We start from the raw sequence: 21,748 nt of genomic DNA, 5'->3' as shown, positions 1-21,748 counted from the left end.
GGTAATGCACAAGCAGAACGCTTCATGCAATGTCTCAGAAAAGTATTGCAAACAGCAAAACTTCAAAGTCGACCGTGGAGACAAGAATTGAGTCGGTTTTTATTACAATATCGTACAACACCTCACAGTTCGACTGGTGTTCCACCTTCCGAGTTATTGTTCAACCGAAAAGTTCGAGGAACATTACCCGTACTGAACAAGAAAATTGTTGTGAACAGACACAACGAAGCGCGTAAAAGAGAAAGAAAACGCCAAGAATATAATGAAGCGTACATAAACAACCGACGAAACACCAAGAAAAGCAACATCACCGTTGGAGATCATGTATTGGTTAAACAGCCAAAACAAAACAAGTTAACAGCCCAGTTTAATACAACACCATATCAGGTTGTATACAGAAAGAAGACTGTGATAAAAGCACGGAGTAAAGATGGTCATGTAATAGAACGGAACATTTCCCATTTCAAGAAAATTCCGAAACGTAATGGAAGTGAATCGGACAGTGATGATACGAGCGAAAACAACGATGCCGACAATGAAGAGAACGTGAGAGATACACACTACAATGAAGAAAGAAGAGAGGGTACAGTCAGAAGATCTACCAGAGCGAGGAGAATACCAGAAAGATATGGACAAACATTACCATCAGACATTATTAATAGAGTGGATAATTAAGGACACAAAGGCACATAGTGATTACATTTGATTGAACTGATTTAGAAGTAACGTTTAATTTAAATAAGGGGAATGGTGTAGTATTGAGCTAGTTAATAAGTAATACTAATAATGATTGACACGTAGTTGAATATATATAAGACAATAATTGCAATATGATAGTTAGTTAGTGAGTGATTCGGTAGCAGCACAATAAAGAATATATGTATTAAAATAAGAGCAGAAAGAGAATATTAAAGAAACTTTGGTCGATCTTCGACGCGATGAGAAATGATATAGAGTAAGTTGAGCGGATTATCATTATTGCAGCCTTTGATTATAACGATGATATTGAGACGGAAGACAAATACATGCATGAAGAGATTTGGTGCAATATTATGTTATTTGAAACCACTCAATATTTAGCTCAAGAGTTGGCAAAGATGGGTATCGATGTTGAAAATTTGGAAGATTTAAAATTAAACTTGGTTTTATGCATGGCATAACTGCAAGGCGGAGAGAATTCGAATGGAAATGTCACAAAAGTTGATCAGAACAGTCTTAAAAAGAGCATGACACTTTATTAAATTTAGCTGTTCATTGCTGCATGATGAACTAATGAACACTCCAAAAACGCAAATATACCAAAGATATTCTAAATCTAAGGGAGGATGCAGCCTCGTACCTAGGTGCTTTAATAGTAAAATATATAACGTTGCATTCAGTTATTGTATAGAGGTCTGTGGAAAAAAGGCGAGCGCGCGGGGTTTTTTGGGATAACTTGAACATTTTCAAAGTGTTTAAAAATTCGTTAAAAGTTAATGCTATTATCCTAAAATAACATAAGTAATTGAAAGGTCAACCACTTTGTCTTCGGGGATTTCCAGTCTTGCAGAATAACAATGAACTAATCAGAATACAGTGCGTCCTAAAATTGTAGAAACAGGCTTGCTTTCAAGATAGAAATATTATCAACGATTTGATATATATAAACTTTAATGTTTCTTATTTTAATCTATTTTGATATATTTACATTTATTAGATATCTATATACTACGTTCTATACATACTATCTATACTATGTTCAAAGATTATCTAGGATTATCATCCTTTGTCATATATTACAAACAAACAAACATATACATACAAACTAGCGTGTGAAGTAGGTAGTGTTCTATAAGTTAATCATTCTTCATGCATATAGCTACAATATATTTACAACAGACATGATGGAACCAAGTGTTTGTCAATGTCTTTAGACTGAGTTTCTCTTCGTCAGTTTTTACTCCAAATGAACTCCCAAAGATCATTCAAACTCACCCTTAATTCGAGACTCAACTCATAATCGCGAGCCGCTATGACCACGGACTCTGGTGGGTCTCCATTAAAAATCGCCACGAATAAAGGATCTTTCTTCACAAAAATGCTCATCAAAGCATTTAGTTCCTTCTCCATGTTCACCACTCTCAAATCTGGTGGCGCGAAGCCATTCTTAACCTGCTGATAATGAATTGCGTTAAGGAGTTCCAGACATTGATGGCGTAGATCAACGCATCCTGGTTTGAATACATTGAGATCTTCATAATATTTCATGAAAGCCTCGTAACAGTTCCTTAATAATGCTTCTCCTGATGCAGGATCAGCCACGAGCTCCTCGAAGATGGTGGTACGTCCAAGGCTTAGCGCCAGTTGCCGACCAGAAATCCCAAAACCTTTCATTTCTTCTTCGGATTTATTTCCCCATCTTTCAGTAAAATCATCTGCGGCCCTACAAAATTGCTTCATTTGCCAGAAAATACCGCTGGTTATGGTGGGCATATTCAGTTGTCTTAGCGAACTTAATTACTTGTTAATCAAAGTATTTAATCGTTTTAAATGCACGATCTACTTTCTAAGCGCAAATATATACCTTTTGCTTTATGGCAGGGGCCGCCCCACTCTTGCTATGATGCAATTCATATTTTTGTGTATAGCTCATATGGCGTAAAATGCAAATCAGCAAGAAATCATTGCATTTAAATCATATAGGAATATGATGAAATTTGCAAGTATATGGATATAGAATTATATTATTATATATATCATAATATTGTATTATTAACAGCCGTTTATGATTACGGTAATATATTATTATCGTTTAGCTATAATTTGATCAGTTAATCACTGTTTTTTATTTCGTTATTTATATAAACAGAGATTTTTATAAATATCACTGATCTGCGTTGATAACAGAGTGACTAAAGAAAAATCCCCCTTTATACCTCCCCCGGTTAACGAGAAAAGTAGCTACAGTAATAAGCAATATATGTAATAAGCAAACCTAAAAAGTTCTATTCCGGCAATTCAATCTCAGATATATTGCTTAGTCGACAAAATTCTTTTGTGTCTATACTTAATTAAGTCTGGGTGACATTGACTTGCACACACGGATATACACCGGACTTAACCTCGTGGTCAATAATTAGGCCTTTCCGAGAATGAAAATATGCTGACCTTTGCATATTCTCCAGCAGTCTGGTTATAATCGATCAAGTTGAGAATAAAATTTACAATAAAAGCCTTCTGGTGGCTATTCCTGATTAGGGTGGCCTGATATTTCTAAGATTTAATCTCCAGCTAGGCGATTTTTGTAACCGATTTTTGCGCGTTGAAGAGTGACGTCATGCATATCGACCTTTCTATGGATTTTTTTCTACTCAACGTCAAACAAATAAAATTCCCAAATAACGAATCAGATTATTAATTTTTGAAACTAAACTATCAAAATAAGCATATTCTCTGATATGTGGACCCAAATTGGTAAAGTTTCCTTTCCTTCTACAAAATATGTATAGTTAAATGACAATAATTTCAACAATTCCTGTAATTCTGAAATGGCAGTTAAAGTCTCACAAAGAATGACAAAATATATAATCGATTAAATACTACATGAATGGTACGAGATCATCTAGTAAGTGCACATGTCTGATCAATCCTGTGCATAAGTATCTGCATCGAGGGATCAATTTTCTGCTTGAGCCACGGGCATGCAGCCTAGAAATGTTCTCGTGACGGTCGCGCGTGTACGCGAGTTTACACGGTCTGGACCTTATTATGACAAGGTTGGCAGCTTTTTTACTAAAATATACCACAACGTTTGCTACCGCCTGAATATCTTGCAAATTACAAATATAATAATTATAAAATTACATCGGTTTAAATTTGCTGACCTTGTCATAATAAGGGACATGTCGCAGCACTCGGAAGCTTTCGTCCAATTGGATAATGCTTTTCTATGCTTTTTAAAGAACGAAGCTATGCTATTGGTTGAAACAGAGATGTATTGTAAAGTTTAGGCAATGAAAATCATTCTTGCGAGGAGCTGCGATAAGAGACCGAGTAGACACGCGCGAATGCCACGAGAACGAAAACATTTCTCGGGCTGCCCACGTTCGAACCACTTTTTTCCTTCTTTTCGTTACTGGAGATCTAGAAAGAACATTTACGAGAGTTAACATAAGTATATACACAAATAGTGTTGCATGTTAGAAGTGAGAGAGGTCCGTCATTTTGATTTTAAAACCAAGCCACCATATTATCAAGTGAAAAAAATATTATTTTCACACACGAGGTCTACATGGAAACAACAGATCAAAACTAACACATTGTGCAACGATTGAGGAAATTATGATTTTTGGCACTGCACTCGATGCAGGTAAATTCTAGAGGTTCAAAGGGTCTTAATTTCGAGTGGAATTACACACACTTCAAATTCAAGCCAGGAACAGTTAATGGGAAAAGGAGTCAACTATCTGTCCTCCGTCAGGAATCGCACCTATGCTTTTGCGATGCTGGTGCAAATTGAGGAAATGAGTTAATTAGTTAAACTTAACAGATAAGTAAGGGGGTTTAATAACTCATGGATGCAGATTTTGTTTTTATCGTACATGCAAAGCATGCTTTTTCACTCGCTACCATTCCCCCACGAAATGCCTGCTGCTAGACCAAAGCCAAATATTTATATCAGCAGTTATCATGCAAGTCTATGCTTGCCTCCCATTTGCAAAATAACAAAAACAAAACTGCAGGAAAAACTTTGCGTAGAATGGCCGGGAATCACACTATTCCATCGAGCGTGCTTAACTCAATGTACTTTGATGCATTCCACGCTCTCGACAGCTCGTATTTTCTTCATCAAATCTATGTAACAGAGTTGAAAAGTCACAACGTCGTTCCATCGTCTGTGCCTTTGAATCTTGGAGAAGGAGGTCATTTTAAACACCTTAAATACCCTCGGGGATCATTGAGAGATATTCAAAGTTTTCTCACGCTGTCCTACAAAGGTGGATATGCCCTGTTTTTGGGTACAAGTATTATGTTGGAATGCACAAGCGCGAAATCTGAAAAGGATCGGCTCTTGGATGTCAAGTTTCAGTTGACCAGTATACTGGCTCAAATATACTTGCAGTCATTACTTGGGATTTTCCAGTACCGAGACGGACGCGAGAAAGCTGACAAGGATAAGTTGAGAAAACGGCTTCAGAATTTGATGAAAGTTTTTTAGAGGACGTATATTAGGCTCTGATTCCTCATTTTGAAGGCGAAAAACCGTTGTTGATGAAATGGGAGTTGAATTTAGAGTACATGATGTGTCTGTCTGATTTCTTGAGCAAAGTAAAAGGGACAAACGGACGGAGATATACAATATAAAAATCAAGAAACGAAGATTGTTATTACAGTTATTATAAGTCATAAATTTTGAATTAATCTAAAGGTAGTAAGTTGCTATAAAATGACGAACTATTATCGTTATATATAGTTTATAATTTTCTTATTGTACTTCGATTGAACACGATTCGTGTCTTTTATATATGAACAAATTCAGTGCATGGATAACTACATTATATGTGCATGCAGTAGCTTTATTACAGTGATATATATACATATATATAATATACTGTGTAATGGTATATATAAATGCAATTATATATATATTTTTGCCTTAGAAATATTATTAGATAGAGGCAAAGAAAAGCGTTGCCACAAGATCGAAGGATAATCGCACATTTGAATGACTCGGATTTTTTGGAAGCAAACACTGTAGAAGAAAACTTATAAATCTAAAATCCTTGAGTTCGTACAATTGTGCCTAGCTATTTCCAAAAATTCGTGATCTATTGATTGTTCACGAGCTCGACCATTCCTGATGATCGATTCAACGCCTAAAATTTCGGCTCCATTAAACACAGTCACTAATGTCGATATCGACGACGTTTAAACGAAATATTCGTTGGTGCAACAATTCTTGCTGTTTGTGTTGCTTTTATCGTGATTCTTTATACGAATATCATAGATTTTGGTAGCAATGATTTGATTACTCCATGCCGTTAAAATCTTTAAAGTAGAAAGATTCACACAAACGAGGTTGTGTATTTTTGATGGCATTCTTCGTCCATAAGATGATTAGAAAAAAGTAGTGGCTCTATATTACTAGCTATTTATTGTGATGCATGGATGTACTTTATATGATCGTGATAACTCGAATAGCTTCTCCGTGATTCTGTTGTCTGCAGATAATCAAATGATCACGATTCTTCTATATCCACTGTATATCAACAGTAGATTTCTCCTCATCCAGTTTTAGCTGATTATCATTACAATACTTAATTTATTGCTGTAAAATTCAGCCATGTAGGTTTAATAAATGTTCCAGACTTGAAATTTCTTAAAGATAAACTTCTTGACAACATTTAAATAAATTGAATATTATAAAGGACCTATGATGAATAAGATCTTGTCTTTAGAGAGTCTCCTAATTGAATACCCCATGCAAAGGTTTCTATCACATGCCACACGTCAATCATATCCAATTTTCTGTTTTTTGTAAAGTATACTTACTAAAAATATATATTTCGTAGCTCGTTGCAACCAAACGTTTAAGATTTGCATTTAATAGATTTAAGGAATTGAATTTAAGCATATTATTTGTGATTCATAAAGGAATTAGAGAACAGAACAATATTTCTATTTCATCTAGATAGATTTGTGCCTATATGCATCATGTACAGTACTATCACTTCTGCTATCAACATTGAGTAAATAAGATTAATAATGTTTTTAAAGGCATTCCCAGGTGTGGATGAAAGTAGATGGAAAATTAGTAGGTTAGGTGTAGTGAATTAATTAATCAAGTTAAGAGTTGATAGTAGGTTTTCAGTTTCTATTTTATTAAACCCTTAAGTTCTTAATTAACAACTTTGATGTTGTTTTATGTCTAACATAAACGCTTCCAAGAAAATCCCGCTAGATTCCATTCCGTCACATATTATTCCAAGACTATTTAAGATCTCTCTCTAACTGTTCTAGGAATTCCCACGTAGTCATGATAATAACAAAATCTTTCGAACCTTGTAGTTGCTCATTAATTTCTTGAGCTCGTTAACAACTTAGATACAATTATTTTAGCAACATATTTCAAATGTAAAAACTTCCAGGAAATCACCTTTTCCTGTAAAGATACCAAACACCACAAGTAATTCGAAATCAATGAATGAATTAGAACACTTCTTCATAATCGTACTTTATATTGGACAATATTACAATACTATTGGAAGGATAATTTTGACAAATCTAAAAATGTAATAAACACGGAGAAAAATGCACTTGTCGTTTCTTTGGCGTAGGTCCAAACTACCCAGGCACTTATATATTATAGTTCAAACACTATTTCACGAGGTTTCAAATTTACCGCTAAATGCTGACCTGTCTGACACTTTAATTTTTCCTGCCAAGATTCCGCTTCACCTGAAGACAAATTCCTTTCATCCAGTTGATTAAACATTTTTTCCTCGGTTATGAATTGCGCTTACTTGCTGCGACTACTCAACTTGATCTGTGAGAGACTTAAACATACACACGTATTATGTAAGGACCAGGAAATGGGTTTCACCATAATTTTTAATCCTAGAATTGAACCGATGTTTCCTAGGAAACAGTTTTCCGAGAAGACTACGAGTAGGATTTCTCTCATTGAATGTATTCCTTGAAACTTAATATCACTATATGGAATAGTAAAACTATGTCTACAATTTGCATTTAACTTATATATATTTGCTTATTATATAACCATGCAAAATATGTCTTTCTTGAAAGATCTATTACTTTGCCCTGTTTAGGGTCCAATAAGATCACCAATTATCAGTCTATCTGCTCCTCTTTGAGGTCGTTCAAGCCTTCAAGGGCCGTCACAGGTTGTTATAGTTGTCGTTGTTTGTTGAAGTAAAACTCTTCTAATCACTTCAGCCGAGTTATGTAATTGGCTCCTATATAAAGCTATGATAATGAAATTAATCTTCCATAAGCCGTTTTTTATGATATTAAGCTGTTATCTGCATATGAAGAGAAGATGTCATTTGTCAAAAGAGGTCACACATATTAGACAATTTTCATTATTCATTAATTTCAAACAACAATCGACTGCGTTTTAAAGAATTAGAATTAAACAGTAAGAGATATTTCCTAAAGCAAAAAGGGTCATATTTGATATATATTGTATAATGTTTCATTGTTTGCTTTGCACAGTTCTTTGAATAACTTCCCAGAAAAAAGCGATTCTCTTTATACTAAGAAATTCTTTGAAGAGAATTTTATAGATTCGACTATCAATTTAATAATAATTCAATCCAATAATACGGTTCACGAAATCACGACCAATTTATAATTGTGTTATACCATGATTGAAATGGGATAATTTTACGAAATAAAGGAATACATGTTGTGTGGTTTGATCAAGTCAATCACAAAACAAACCGTATATTACATCTTTAGTTGTACCAACGGCAAAACAGCAAATCCTTTCTTGAAATTTTTATAGCTCTGAATTCTGGGAAATCGTTTTCATTAGCGGACGGCTTCAGTTTGGATTCTCCTGAAGGTCAGAGGATTTTGAAAGCCAAGTCGAAACATGTTGGCGAAGTACGACAGGTCTGTATATAACTGTTTTTTAGTTTACATAACTTGATCAGATCGGTGTTTTTCTTTTTGAGCTGTTCACTGCCCTCTTCACCTAAAACGTAGGCTGGCGCGCCTGTGTTGTTAAGTGCAATCTGTTTAACTTCCGTTACTTTTCAGGCTGAACTAGCAGAAGAACAAGTGTATTTTTCATCGCGAGAAAAGAAAGAGGAAATGGAAACTAAAATGCTCTTAACAAAAGAAATTAAAGTTAAAGTGTTTCAATGTGAACAGGTAGGACTTCATGTAATAAGACTGGTGTAATAACCAGTTATGATTGTTTGTGAGAAGGTATAAGCTTAATGTGACCGGATGTCAGGAGGTTAGATCGCGTATGGAGGGATAAGGTCTATGATCTCGCGAGAAGAGATGAGTTAAATGTGAGTAAGTATGATCTAATGTTAGGAGAAGCCTCTGATCTGAGCATGTTGACGTATTAAATGTGAGACTGTTAAATTACTCGTGAAGGGATAAGCTGTAACGTGAACAGGTATGACCTAATACGAAGAGGCTATAAATCTCGTGCGAAGAGATTCCTGCTCCACGGTGCATGCAATGTGACCTTAATTAATGTGAGAAGGTTAGACCCTGTGTGTGAAGGGTTGATACGAAGGGTTGTGAAGGGTTTGACCTGAGACAGCGGAGCTAGTAGTCCTACGCTTAAAACTCGCCACCAGAATTTTAAGCATGTTTGCTTTTATGTCTTTGCTTTTTCTTGCAGTGTAATTACGTGGCTGAAAAACCTGGCGTTAAGTGCAAAGAAGAGAAGCACAAACTAACGCAAACGCAAGCGATGAAGAAATTTTTCTCTTGTCGTGACTGCAGTGAACGTACGATCGTATATGGACAGCGGTATCCAACGCGTGAGTGCAGGTGAGTAACCTCCCTACCAAGTATACCCCCGGAATAAGATGCAGAGATAAGATTCACGAGCCAATGATTGAAATCTTTCACTGTTTTTGAAGTTATACAAACACATTGAGTCATTATCAAGCTAATAATATGCATGATGTAATTAATGATTGGGAATAAACACTCACAGAGTCGAGTACACACGACAAGTCTCAACGAAGTCCTTAATTCATTAAATTAACTTATCCTATTTCTAATTGTCCTTTTTCGTTAAAAGTCTTAAAATAACAAAAGGAATAATTAACAGCTAAGCTTTTTATATCCAGTTTTTGTCAAATTATTCATTTTAGAAAATGTGGGGCGAATAATTGGGAGAAGTGTGGAATGTGGAAGGTTATAATCTTTTATACGTTAATCGTTCTGTTATAGCTTTAATGCGTGTGTCTTTCATCTTTGAAGATTTCATATTTGCATAGGTGTAGGATTTTTCCAGTTGTCATTCCCATTTCCTATTTACATAAGTTAAGCGGGTTAATCATTAAACTTATTTTTTCATATTTTTACAGGAGAAAAGTGGACCTAAAGTAGGAGGCGAAACCTTAATGCTTCGAGGACCAGAACATGGAAAATACTTAAATTCCCTACAGATGCCAAAAACGAATGGTATTTTGCCAAAGTATCTGTGACTTTTTACTTAGGTAGGAATTTCTTGAGATCTAGAGAATAAATTAGCCTTTCTCATGATGACGAATATCCGCCATTTTGGGGGTACTTTCAACTTTCTTAAATGCGTTTAAACAATAATAGCAATGTAAGAGGCATTTTTAAGAGTTAATAGACCATTTGAACGATAAATTAAGCCTAAAATTAAAGACCCTGACAAGGTCTTGCGCTCAAAATTAAAAAAAAAGTACCCCAAAAATGGCGGCACATTCCTCATCGTGAGAAAGGCTAATTGATAATAATTTCAATGTAAAAAGTATAAATATGTTTTGTGATATAACTTTCATATTTCACGTGTCCTGTTCTTATATAGAGCTCTTGACAAAGTGAGGATGAAACCATGAGCCCGAGGGCGACAGCAATTCACGTCCAAACCGTTATGAGATGAGTGACCCAAGGCCAAACCTTGAACGTAATAAATGAATCTTCTGCATTTTTGCAATCACTTCTAACGCAGATATTGTTTCAATCGGAATCAATTTTAAAAACGTTACCCACACAGAACAACCGCAACCATTTGGCCCAATTCCCGGATCATTCTAGCGCATCTAGACAACAATAGGTTAACTTCTAACGATTAATTAAATATACTAAAAGTATTTATATGTAGTACCATTTGCGTCCCGCCGTCACTGTTGAGCGAACGGAGACGGGTTATGAACGTGAGATAAGAACTAAGGAACAGACGTGATGATTCCCACTTTTGACAAAAAATGTCTGCAGAATATTTATTGACAGAATCTTCCTGCTGTAGGTATCACTTACATAATCAATTAACTGTAGACACTTGTGTTCATACGTGTACCTTCTAATTGAGTTTATCCGGTTTTATCAAGGAAATAAAAAACATTGCGTGATACTAAATATGGTTGAACGCGTACCAAGCCCTAATCGACGCAAAATGCGCCAAACAACTATACCGCTTTGAAATATATCTTCACTAATATCAAACTCGTTCCAGAGATGTGATCCTAAAAAATTAGCATATTGAGCGCCGCCTTGATTACTGACCAAAATCATTGACATATAGAAACCGCGGAAATCAATCATGCGTCATGATTAATCGGGTTTTTCGTCGGGGGGGGGGCAGGCATTGTCTTTCCCTACCCTTTCTCGAAGGGAGGATGCTCTACACTATACAGTGCTGGTAGACATTTAGATTGTTCGCTCAGGTGATCAGTAACATCTGCCTCGGCTAAAGCAACGTCGCGGTTAAAGCAACATTTCCTGAGACTGGACTGTCTCGGCTCTCCTTTGTTTTGAAAAAATAATGTCTCTTATTGTTTTTGTTTTGTGTAACTTTTAAGGACGGGCGTGGCTACAAAATTTCAACTGACCTGTCCTTACGATTTCACTCGCGCACGAAGGCCACAGGTCAGACAGGGTGCAAATTGAGTGCGAATCATGTTTTCACTTGGTTTTCACCGGGTCTTTACTCCGATAGCGGAGTAATTTACTTGGATGAAAGGCGCGGATTCGGGCCAGAAATTTACCTAACGTAATCGTAATTCTCATACAGAAATTACAGCGATTAGTTTGATGCAAACCTTGAACACTTTAGGTAAAGGTAATTTTGAATTAGCTGTAATCAATATAATTCCAAAATGGCAAAATACGTTTAGGAGTTAAGACATTTTGCCAACCAAGCGATATCACTCATTCCTAAAATTTGGCCGATCGGCAAAAGAATCTATTCATCATGTTACCCACTGCGCATGTCTGGTGCTAATCGAATGTTTCTACTTTCTTCCGGCAGTCAACAGGAATATAATTTGGTTTAGAATTTAAACGTTGTTCATCTTAATTGTTGTTGAATTATCGTATATTTTGAACTGCTTTCGGCTAATTCTTATTCTTCCATTGACTTTATTTATTATTGCCTGTATATGCAGTGAAAATGAAGCCGTAATAAGAGTTGAATTATATCACTTCCGAGACAGGTAAAAATGGCTACAAAAAAGGACAAAGCTGTGCAGGATTTTGAGAGTCAACATAGAGGTAAGAGTTTAGTTATTATGAAACAGTTTCCCATAGGGACATTCAGCTTTTTTCCTTAGCATAACGAATTGCCCTTTATTTGAATAGACAATAGACGAATTTATATTTTAAATACATTTCCGGGTAATATAAAACTTCATATTATCAACAATCATAAAAGTTTCGTCTGAGAGAGTTGAATACGCTTAATATTATCTCGCATTTAAAACTGTAGCAGCAATTTCCTGATGATACAACATTAAATAGATAAATATTACAAGAAAATCCGATTTTGTGATCATTTTGGGATCTATTATTCGGTCCTGAACTTAAAGCAAGCAGCCTGCCTGGCTGCCTCGTTAACCCATGCAGACAAAATGTCCGTCTGACAAGTGCAAAACTGCAAGTGTGGTTAGTCTTTTGAAACATTTTATAATGTGAATAATAATATTGCCGTCTAGACAAGCTGAGAGACAACCTGATAAGAATTGAAAATTTAGTGGATGATCGCCGCTAAATATCCGAACACAATTAATTTCTTGCGTAACTCAGTTCTGTTGCAGCCTAGAAAGCTACTGATAAAATTCATGAGGAAATAGGTGCTTCAAACATCCCAATATCCTACATCGCTGCATTTTCACTAAGTCAATATAACTGCAGATTTGTTTATAAACATGTGATTTTGTGTATATCAATTTCGTTTTATCGTAGTCCACCTGAAATAATGTTACCCGTTTACTGTCTAGTTTACCTAAAAAGTGTGTAATTATAACTCATGTTTGCTTAAATGCCTACCCTGCAGTTAACAGCGTGATATCAAGCTATACTCTACTAGATTATTTATTGAAAGACTATTGGTTTGCAAGACAGCTGGAACAATATCTTTCACAACATTTTCATATATCAAATACATCTTGGGAGAAATGGAAAGATGAATATGTTATATTATATTATCTCCTGCATTTCTTTGCTTTTGCATTCTTTGTCTGTGTGTCACCAATATATGGAATTATGTGAAATATTTCCTTCCAAATTCTTTCTCAAAGGTCTAAAATATGGGTTGTTATTCAATATATGGGTAATAGGAAATATATCATACCTCTTGGCCTAGCTAGAAGTCCATTATGTACCTGCAAACTGATTATTTATATTTTAAATTCACAATGCAAAAAAATTGTGGAAACTTGTTTAGATTCCAGTTTGCTTATATATAAAAAACAGCCAAAAATATGACATATATGGAAATCCTATATATAGATTTGAGAACATTCCTTGGGGGAGCGAGCATGCCTTGACCATTTAATTTATTACATTTGGTGTTAACAGGCAGTTTATTTATTAGCTAATATTGCATCTTGCAAACATGATATCAGGGTGACAACCAATGTTTTTTATATTATGATTTTAGAGCTGAGCAAACAACTTGGAGAACAATTAAAGTTTTTTGATGCGAGAACAGAAAGTAAATTGTCTGTGCTTGCAGACTATCAGGAGTTTTATAAAAGATTGGGAGAAGTTGAGCAGGAATATGCCAGAAGCCTTGACAAAGTTGCAGAAAGATTCCAAGATAGATTACGTCAAAAATTGCAAAGGTGAAGTATGATGATGTGTTTTAATTTACCATGGTGCTGTGTAGTAATGTTTAAATGGTAGATTAGTTGGTAAAGTGATTGAGTCGTTTTTGTTTTATTAAGCCAATTGCTCAAGATTATCTTTTATTTAGGAAAGAAAGGATGAATACTGTTGAAATTTTTTCACGGATTCTACAAGATTTAAAAGCTAGGGCCAAAATCAGATTATACATGGGTACCCGATTATCTGAAAATATGGCGAATAGATTTTCTACAATCATAGAAGATGTACAAAGAGTAAACAAAAAGGTATGCCACTTATATATTGCTTTAAATAAACATGTTTGTGACTTAATTAAATTTGCTTTGTAATGGTGTACTGTGTTGCTGTATTCAATTTCAAGAGTCTTTTTGAATTTAGTGTAGAGAGACATCAGTGACCTTGCAAGATGAATTTGTGAAACAGTTGAATGAACTAAATGAGGTAGTGCATTAGTTTCATTGGTATACCAGGGTAGTACGGTAAATTAATCAAGTATAAACATCAATCTCAATTAGCAGATTTCCTAGTGTTTTGTAACTATAGTACAATTGTTATGTGTTGGTTCAATACTGTTAAACAACAATCAGCATTTGAGCATCAAAACAAAGTAAAATTCTGTAGAAATGCATGTCTAGGTGAAGTTGAAAGGTTTGATGTATGCCTGCATGGTCTCCAAACTCTCTACATACTACATACATGTACTTTTGTTGTATTTACAGAAACTCCGTCGCTACCACACAATGCAAACCGAGAGTAAGCTTGCGGAAACCAAGTTAAAATCAGCAGAAGGTGCTCAACAGAAGTTGCAAGCTCCCCGAAAGAGGGGGAGTGTAAAGAGGGCAAAAAATGCTGATAAACTAAGAGAGAAGGTGAGGGATTTGGTCAAAAAAGTGGCTTTGGTTATGTTAGTTTTGCTCGGCCATGGGCCATGTGGCAGTGTTGTTAGTGCACATGACTTTCTCCTTGTTTGACTGCCCCATTTTCCCCTGCTCCCTTTCCCCAATTAATATTTCTTTGCTGATCTAATCACAAAAATCAAAATGATAACAGATTGAAAATTATATATTTCAAATCAATATTGGGTAAGGGACTGTCAGCTAAGAACTACTAGGTTGAATATGAAAAGAAGAAAATTACCACCTGCATTTTTTCATTTCATAAATTTATTGCAGATATTTTAAGTATAACATATAGTTCTACTTAGATAGGAGTAAGAAATATAGGAATCATATACATGGTAATTATTTTTTTCTTTTATTTAGTGTCACAAGCGATACACTGAGACAAAGTTGAAAGCGATGAGAGCCCGCAATGAATACATTCTTTGCCTGGAAGCAACAAATGCTTTTGTTAAGAAATATTTTGATAAGGATGTTTATGATATTCTAGAGGTACAATTAATGAACAACAATATCTATTGCATGTGCTTAGTTTATTGTTAATTGTTCTTCCCCTCAGGATATTGGGCCATCTGGTGGTTACCACAGTCACACTTGTTTCTGTGCATGAAACACCTTGAAACACCTTGACTCACGACGAAAGTGTGTGAGGAATGTTTTTATCACCTCAAAAAAGCACTCATGGTTACATCCACCAAATAATTGGCTTTTTGTAGAAGCATTTGTTGTTTTTGTAAACTGGCCATCTTTTGTATCAACTTTGTTGCCTCTCATTTTTTTTATTAGTGATGTGCAATTATAATTTATCATTTCAGTGTTATGATCACAATTATCAACAAGCATTTCAGAGAGGGATAGATTACTATTCCGGCATGGAGATCCAGGCTTCAAAATTGTTTCAGAAGGACTTGTCAGCATTGAAAGACAATGTCAAAGGAATGAACACAGAGAATGAGAGATTAAGAATTGCTTCAGAGAATCCACACACTTTCCAATTCTCTGATAAATTTATATTCATCAAACACTCTGAAGATGAGGTTAGTTGATTCTCTGCAGTTGAAAAACAGTGCTTTAGTTCTCCTGTCTTGCGATTTTTTCTCACATTAACTACTAACTAGTTGCTACAGTTTGTGAGAACATTAAGTTGAGGATTTCTGGCCATCTAAGAATTGGAAACATATTTAATATATGAATTATATTGTACCACTGAACTACCCTGCTCATAGACTGAATTAGGAGGGGTTCCTCCATGTTCAGGCTCTTTCTCAAAAACTTTAAACCATGACTCCTATTGTTTGTTTATTTATGTTTATTTTCAATATTTCACAGGTTTGTCAAATCACCGCTCAGGAACATGATACATTAGACAAGCAGCATAACGATGTTGAAGAGAGATTAAAAACAGCAAAATCTGAGACTGAAGAGGTACTGTGGTGATTGTGATTAAGATTATAGTTAGAAATTAAGTCCGAATTGATAGTTAGGACTTGATGTGGATGATGACTGACTTGTTAGTCAGGTTGGTAAAGATGGTTGTTCGGAATGGTTGGTAGAGATACTTAATGGTGATAGTAGTTAAAGATGGTTTTTGAAGATATTTAGTGACTATGGTTGTTGGAGATGGTTGATTGATATTCCTTTGTTTTGAACTCTACACCAGTAAATGTGAATACAATTATAAATACTATAATTTTTTCATCAGATCAACAAAAGTCTCGAAGCTGCTAAAGACACTCTACGGAACACGTACAACAAACTCGACCAAGAACTTAGCGCGGGATTTAGTAATGAAAGAAATGGTGGCACTGAATCGTCAGCAACCAAATCAAATCGGGAAGAATTAGAAAATTATTATTTGGCAGTAAGCAAAACAGTTTTGTTAAACAAACGTATTGGGTATTTCCAGACTATTTTCTCGACAAAATGCTTCAATATCTTGTGTTTTGTAGAAATTTAAGGAATTGATATTGACAAGTTCAGTTCGGGCAAGATTGCAAGCAAAATACAACGCTTTTATGAAAGCTTTAGGTATGAAAAGCCAAAACCTTAACTTTGAATAAAATGATTTTCAACATAGCGTAGGCCATGAAAGTATTTTCTATTTCCTTTTAAATGGAAGAACTCGCAAAACTGTTTATAATTTCTTTTACAGTTTTTCTAATAATAATCTTTCTTCTTTCTTTATTTCACCTGCAATCTACACAAATACGTATAATAACTGTGTTGATATACAACTAAAAAACTACTGTACAGTGTATATAAACTGTCGTCTTGAATTTTAATCCAACTTCCTACCGCCTTCGGCTTTGATCACGTCACTTCTTGGTTAACCGTAATAATAACTCCTCCTGTGACTGCATGCCTGCATAATAACTCCTCCTGTGGCTTGCTATCATGTTGTAAATATATTCTCACATTTGTCTTGTTTTATATAACTCATATTCTGAGTTTAATCTGTTTTTCTTCTCATAAAAAATTTTTCTTCCCATAAAAGTTGTTAAATATTTTAGTTGTTAGGTAGAAAGAGTTCTTTCATTTAAGTGGACATAAAATACATTTCCGATATTTTTAACTCTTGTCTTTATTTCTCAGGCGGAGAACCGGGAAAAAGGTAGTTTATTCACCATATATGATCATTAGTATCATGGACTTATACTGTTTTTTCGGAAATAATCGTTGGATCTTGCGTAACAACACTACTAAATGTATGCCCAATAGATGGTTCGTAATTCTTTAAATATTTTATTTATTTTACCAGGCCACCTCAACTCCCAATTAAACCAACTGCAAAATCTCATGCGTTGATTGCGAGTGCGCATAAGAAATATCAGTTGTTTGGAAGCAAATTGGAAGATTATGTTAAGGTAAATTGTATTTTCATTTAAGAAATAGAAAACATTTTCCGTGTTTCTATACAGTTATAGAAACACGCGTGGGAGTTTAAGAGAACGAGAAATAATCAGTGGGACCAATCAGCATGCGCGTACTATAATAAATGTTATTTAACAATTAGACAACGAGTCTGAGTTGTCTATGAGCGAATAGTCAACGAAGGCGAAGCCTGAGTTGACTATTCGCTCATAGACAACGAAGGAGAGTTGTCTAATTGTTTTAGTATACACCCTGTACATAGATATATTAATTTCGAGAAAATAATCGATACACCGCAATTACACCGAAAAATAATTCAATTTTATACGGTCGGCAGAGCGAAATTTTTCCAAAGGTGCACTATCACGAATAGACAATGGTTGAGTAGCCAATCAGAATGTAGGATTTGTAATAGACGATAGTCGGGTGTATACTAAATTATAATAGTGTATGTTGAAGTAAGATGGCTTCTGCATGACGTGTGTCTGTTGCTTATCCAGAAGACATTGACTGACCATTAAATGTCTTTAATTATAGGTGACTGGTCGGCCTGTCCCGGAAATTGTCGAGAGTTGTGTCCGATTCATCACGAAATTCGGTGAGTTATTTTAATCATGATGTAAACATGTTGAATACTGCAGTGATGGAGCATCGGGTGGATGACGACTTCCTAAATTTCTAATATATTCAGGTATGGATCATCAAGGCATTTTCCGAGTTCCTGGTTCAAGTACAGAAATTAATGATATGAAAGAAGCTTTTGAAAATGGTAGATATCGATCATAATAAATCCTTACTATATAAGTACAGTTAGTTTAAGAGTATTCAAGTGGACGTTCATTCTTTGCCATCTCTCACGTTGTGTAGGTCGCGATCCTCTGGCGGGTTTAAATCATTGGAAAGATATCAATGCTGTTGCTGGGGTATTACGTTGTTACTTTAGAGAACTTGAAGACCCTCTCTTTCCGAGAGCTTATTATCAAGAATTTATCGAGGCCAGCAGTGAGTACTTGAAAAGTGCAGGATAATTTCCTGTTCACGTGCTTATTTAAACACATCGCAAGCTTGATTCATTGAGGAACCATAGCATGAATTATTAATGATAAATGTTAATATACAGCTTTCCTAAAATCATTATTTTATCCGTTCTTTACGTGTCGAACTTCTCACCAATTTTCTCCTTAGGAATTCACGATTCTGATGAACAAGCGCGGGCGCTTAATCACGTGATTAAGAAACTCCCGGATGCAGTCGTGCATATTATGAAATACTTGTTTAAATTTCTGTCTGCGTAAGTACTCTCGTTTTGTTTGTAATGCAGTTAAGGCCAACTCATAAATTTTTCATATTGATAACTTGGCAGAAACTATAACCCATATTTTTATATCTTGTCTTCCCCAAAAAGAATAACAAAATATAAAGAACAAAATAAAATGGACGCTCACAACTTGGCTGTCGTATTTGGACCGACTTTGATCCGTGTTTCTGAGGAGGACGACATGATATCCTCACAGGGCCACTTTAACAAAGTCGTCGAGACGATCATTAAGTCTTACGATGTCGTGTTTGACGGAGAGGGACTGGATGCGGTTGATCACGAGGAAGAAGATGAGGACGAAGGGAAGACTGAGGACGAGCTGAGTCCAAATGAATCCGAAAGCGAAGAAGGTAGGAAAATACAAACTATGTTAGGGACTGTTTACATGAGCCTGGTTACCCGAGATTCAACGAAGCATGAGATTATTTTGAGGTATTGAAATGAGCAGATAACATGATCCTGGCAGTCTTAAAATCACCACAACAATAGCATGTGCTTGTTTGGTGTCATAAAGACTTATTTCAATACCTCAAAGTCCTCTCACGGGTAACCAGCTCATGTAAACAGCACCTAATCTTCACGTACAATGCGTGGAACTGCTTCTCTCAAGTGCTTTGGTAACACTAGAGCCTAGGCCTAACGAGCTGGCTTCGCCGATGCGTGTTTACACTGAGGAAAATCAGTCCCAAGCTAGTCCCAGGCTCCTGTAGTAAGCGCCGCTATATATAAACAGTCCGCAGATAATATTTCTGTTTTTCCCCACAGAAGTTGAGCCTCGGGATGCAAAAGCCTTGTACAACTACAAAGCAAGATCTGACAAAGAACTCTCATTTAAAAAAGGAGATATTATTCAAGTATTTAAACGTTCTAACAATGATTGGTGGGATGGCTGTCTTGATGGAAATGATGGTTTTGTACCTTGTGCTTACGTACAGCTAATTGAGGATGATCACGTCGATGGTAGCTCTACTGATTTACGGCACACGCCACAAAGTTTGCCTCTTGACCGCGATGCTTCACCAGATAGTGAAACATTACCATCACCCTCCTCTTCGCGCTCAACACCCACACATGTGTCTACGCCAACCCATGGTCCTACCCCAGCCCATGGTCCTACCCCAGCCCATGGTCCTACCCCAGCCCAAAGTCAACTTTTACTACGCCATCATGGTCACAAAACATCTTCACCAGAGGTGATTCCAGAAGACACACATTTATCGTCATTCACACGAAGCTCATTCAAACGCGCAAGCTCGCCATCTAAATCGCCGTCGAATTCGCTCGAGCGTTCACGAAGTTTAAATGATCGGGCAAGTCCGAAAACGACCGAGGAGGTTACTCGGACGGCGTCGCTGCCCAGATCTGGTGTGATTAGTGGCACGTGGGATCGAAGAAGTCAAAGTGTGGAACCTCTTTCTCCTGTTGAGGCACGCGGTGTTGCCGAAGGTATGCTTTCTCCGGAAAAGAAACGGGGACCCGCGCAATTCACCCGTGTCCCACCTCCAGCGCCCAAACCCAAACCAAAACCCAAGGTACCAAAACGCAATTCAAATCCTTCAACTGAACTTATAGCGAGCCTGCAGGCCGGCACAGCAGCTCGGACTGCACGTCATGACAGTCACGGCGAAGTGTTTGATCATGATGAACTTCCCCCACCACCCCCCTGCGAAGAACGCGAGGTCATAGGAGGGGAGACGCCTTCCCCACCAGCATCTCCGATGGGCAAGCAAGACACTTTTTTGTAATGGGGCAATGTAGTTTGGAACTCATGTTAATATGGCCCGGGTGTAATATAAACTTTGACTGGATAGGAGATAATTTAATTGTCTGAATAATTTCAAAACCGAGGGCTGTTTGTATCAAAAACCGATCACTAGTACCCATCAGATATTGATTTTCAAATTGCCATAGTTTGGTATCTTACTCAGAATCAACCTTACCATTCGTAAAGTTTATCTTTTTGATTGTTGAGTCTATATCTGTTTTTCAGGTATTATTTTCAAGGTTAGAAAAATCCTTATGCAGTTAATCTTGACAGTGATTATTTCTAGACAAATGTAATCGATTTCTCCTGACAAATATTCCCTTTCACAATAATTAGCAATAGTGTCATTCAATCACAATAGAGTGAGTGATGTAATGTTTCCCTGTCATTTCAATGTTGTAAAAATTTTCTCCATGCCATGGCATCAATTAATTACTCGTTGTCTTTGACGTAAAATTAGGTCGTGTCCCTAAAGCTTGATTTTCATTTAAATGATGAATTCGTGTTTTAACGGAACAACACAACCTCGTTGAGGCTCGTTCAAATATGGGCAGATTGAATAGTGAATACCCTGGGAAAGAGGTTGGTCAGAACTTTGAACTTTGCCGAGAAAATAAACACTAATTTTTTATAATTACGATTTTATGACAACCAGATTAACCTTTCTGCGGCAATTTGCCTAACATTCTTCACTAGTCAGTTCAGAATGATAGAATAGAATAATACGAAAAAATATTAGAATTATCTATAACAGATATTACTTCCTTTTGTTTAGATCATTTTAATGCTTTTTATGTTATTCTATTCTGTTTTTACATGGATGCTAAGCCATTTGTAATCATTTTAGTTAGCCCAAGGTTTATTAACGTGGATTTAAATAATTATTTTTGATCATCTTTTCAGGTGTAATTTGATAATATTAGGAATTGTTATGTAAAATGCTTGTAATTATTACGTTCTGACGAAAAGAAGTAAGATAAAAGTCAATAAATAAATGGTGAATTTTCATGAGTTTCATTTCTGTTGTTCCAATGACGGCGCATCTTCGAGCGTTTCGCGACATTTTATTGACTGTCAGCCGCATTA

The 21,748-nt window shown here is 36.0% G+C and overlaps 2 protein-coding genes across 2 annotated transcripts in view; both read left to right on the top strand.

Moving 5' to 3' along the window:
• Positions 1 to 11,127, top strand: part of LOC114521694 (protein MCM10 homolog) — a 58,514-nt gene extending 47,387 nt beyond the window's left edge. Inside the window, exons 13-18 of the mRNA XM_028542202.1 lie at positions 8,507 to 8,616; positions 8,764 to 8,877; positions 9,365 to 9,516; positions 9,846 to 9,888; positions 10,062 to 10,193; positions 10,532 to 11,127. Coding sequence (XP_028398003.1) covers positions 8,507 to 8,616; positions 8,764 to 8,877; positions 9,365 to 9,516; positions 9,846 to 9,888; positions 10,062 to 10,181 — 539 coding nt within the window. The 3' untranslated portion in view covers positions 10,182 to 10,193; positions 10,532 to 11,127. The remainder of the gene's footprint in view (positions 1 to 8,506; positions 8,617 to 8,763; positions 8,878 to 9,364; positions 9,517 to 9,845; positions 9,889 to 10,061; positions 10,194 to 10,531) is intronic.
• An 839-nt stretch (positions 11,128 to 11,966) lies between these two features.
• Positions 11,967 to 21,654, top strand: LOC114521863 (SLIT-ROBO Rho GTPase-activating protein 3-like). The gene is made up of 18 exons (XM_028542432.1): positions 11,967 to 12,216; positions 13,604 to 13,787; positions 13,919 to 14,075; positions 14,188 to 14,250; positions 14,529 to 14,678; positions 15,072 to 15,200; positions 15,524 to 15,745; positions 16,038 to 16,133; positions 16,411 to 16,569; positions 16,658 to 16,736; positions 17,301 to 17,319; positions 17,467 to 17,572; positions 18,117 to 18,177; positions 18,271 to 18,348; positions 18,447 to 18,581; positions 18,765 to 18,870; positions 18,985 to 19,247; positions 19,663 to 21,654. The coding sequence occupies exons 1-18, from the start codon at positions 12,165 to 12,167 to the stop codon at positions 20,640 to 20,642; spliced, it is 3,039 nt and encodes a 1,012-aa protein (XP_028398233.1). The 5' UTR covers positions 11,967 to 12,164; the 3' UTR covers positions 20,643 to 21,654.
• Positions 21,655 to 21,748: the final 94 nt, after the last annotated feature.

Source organism: Dendronephthya gigantea, unplaced genomic scaffold, assembly GCF_004324835.1.
Source record: "Dendronephthya gigantea isolate DGI-Jeju-01 unplaced genomic scaffold, DenGig_1.0 000021F, whole genome shotgun sequence".
Lineage (NCBI taxonomy): Eukaryota > Metazoa > Cnidaria > Anthozoa > Malacalcyonacea > Nephtheidae > Dendronephthya > Dendronephthya gigantea.
Note: the sequence above shows the minus strand (reverse complement) of the source record. Positions and strands in the feature narration are given on the sequence as shown.

Coding starts and splice junctions, on each gene's coding strand:
- LOC114521863 (XM_028542432.1), top strand. CDS start 12,165: ATGGCTACAAAAAAGGACAAAGCTGTGCAGGATTTTGAGAGTCAACAT. Junction 17,573..18,116: donor AATTGGAAGATTATGTTAAG/GTAAATTGTATT, acceptor CTTTAATTATAG/GTGACTGGTCGGCCTGTCCC. Junction 18,178..18,270: donor CCGATTCATCACGAAATTCG/GTGAGTTATTTT, acceptor TAATATATTCAG/GTATGGATCATCAAGGCATT.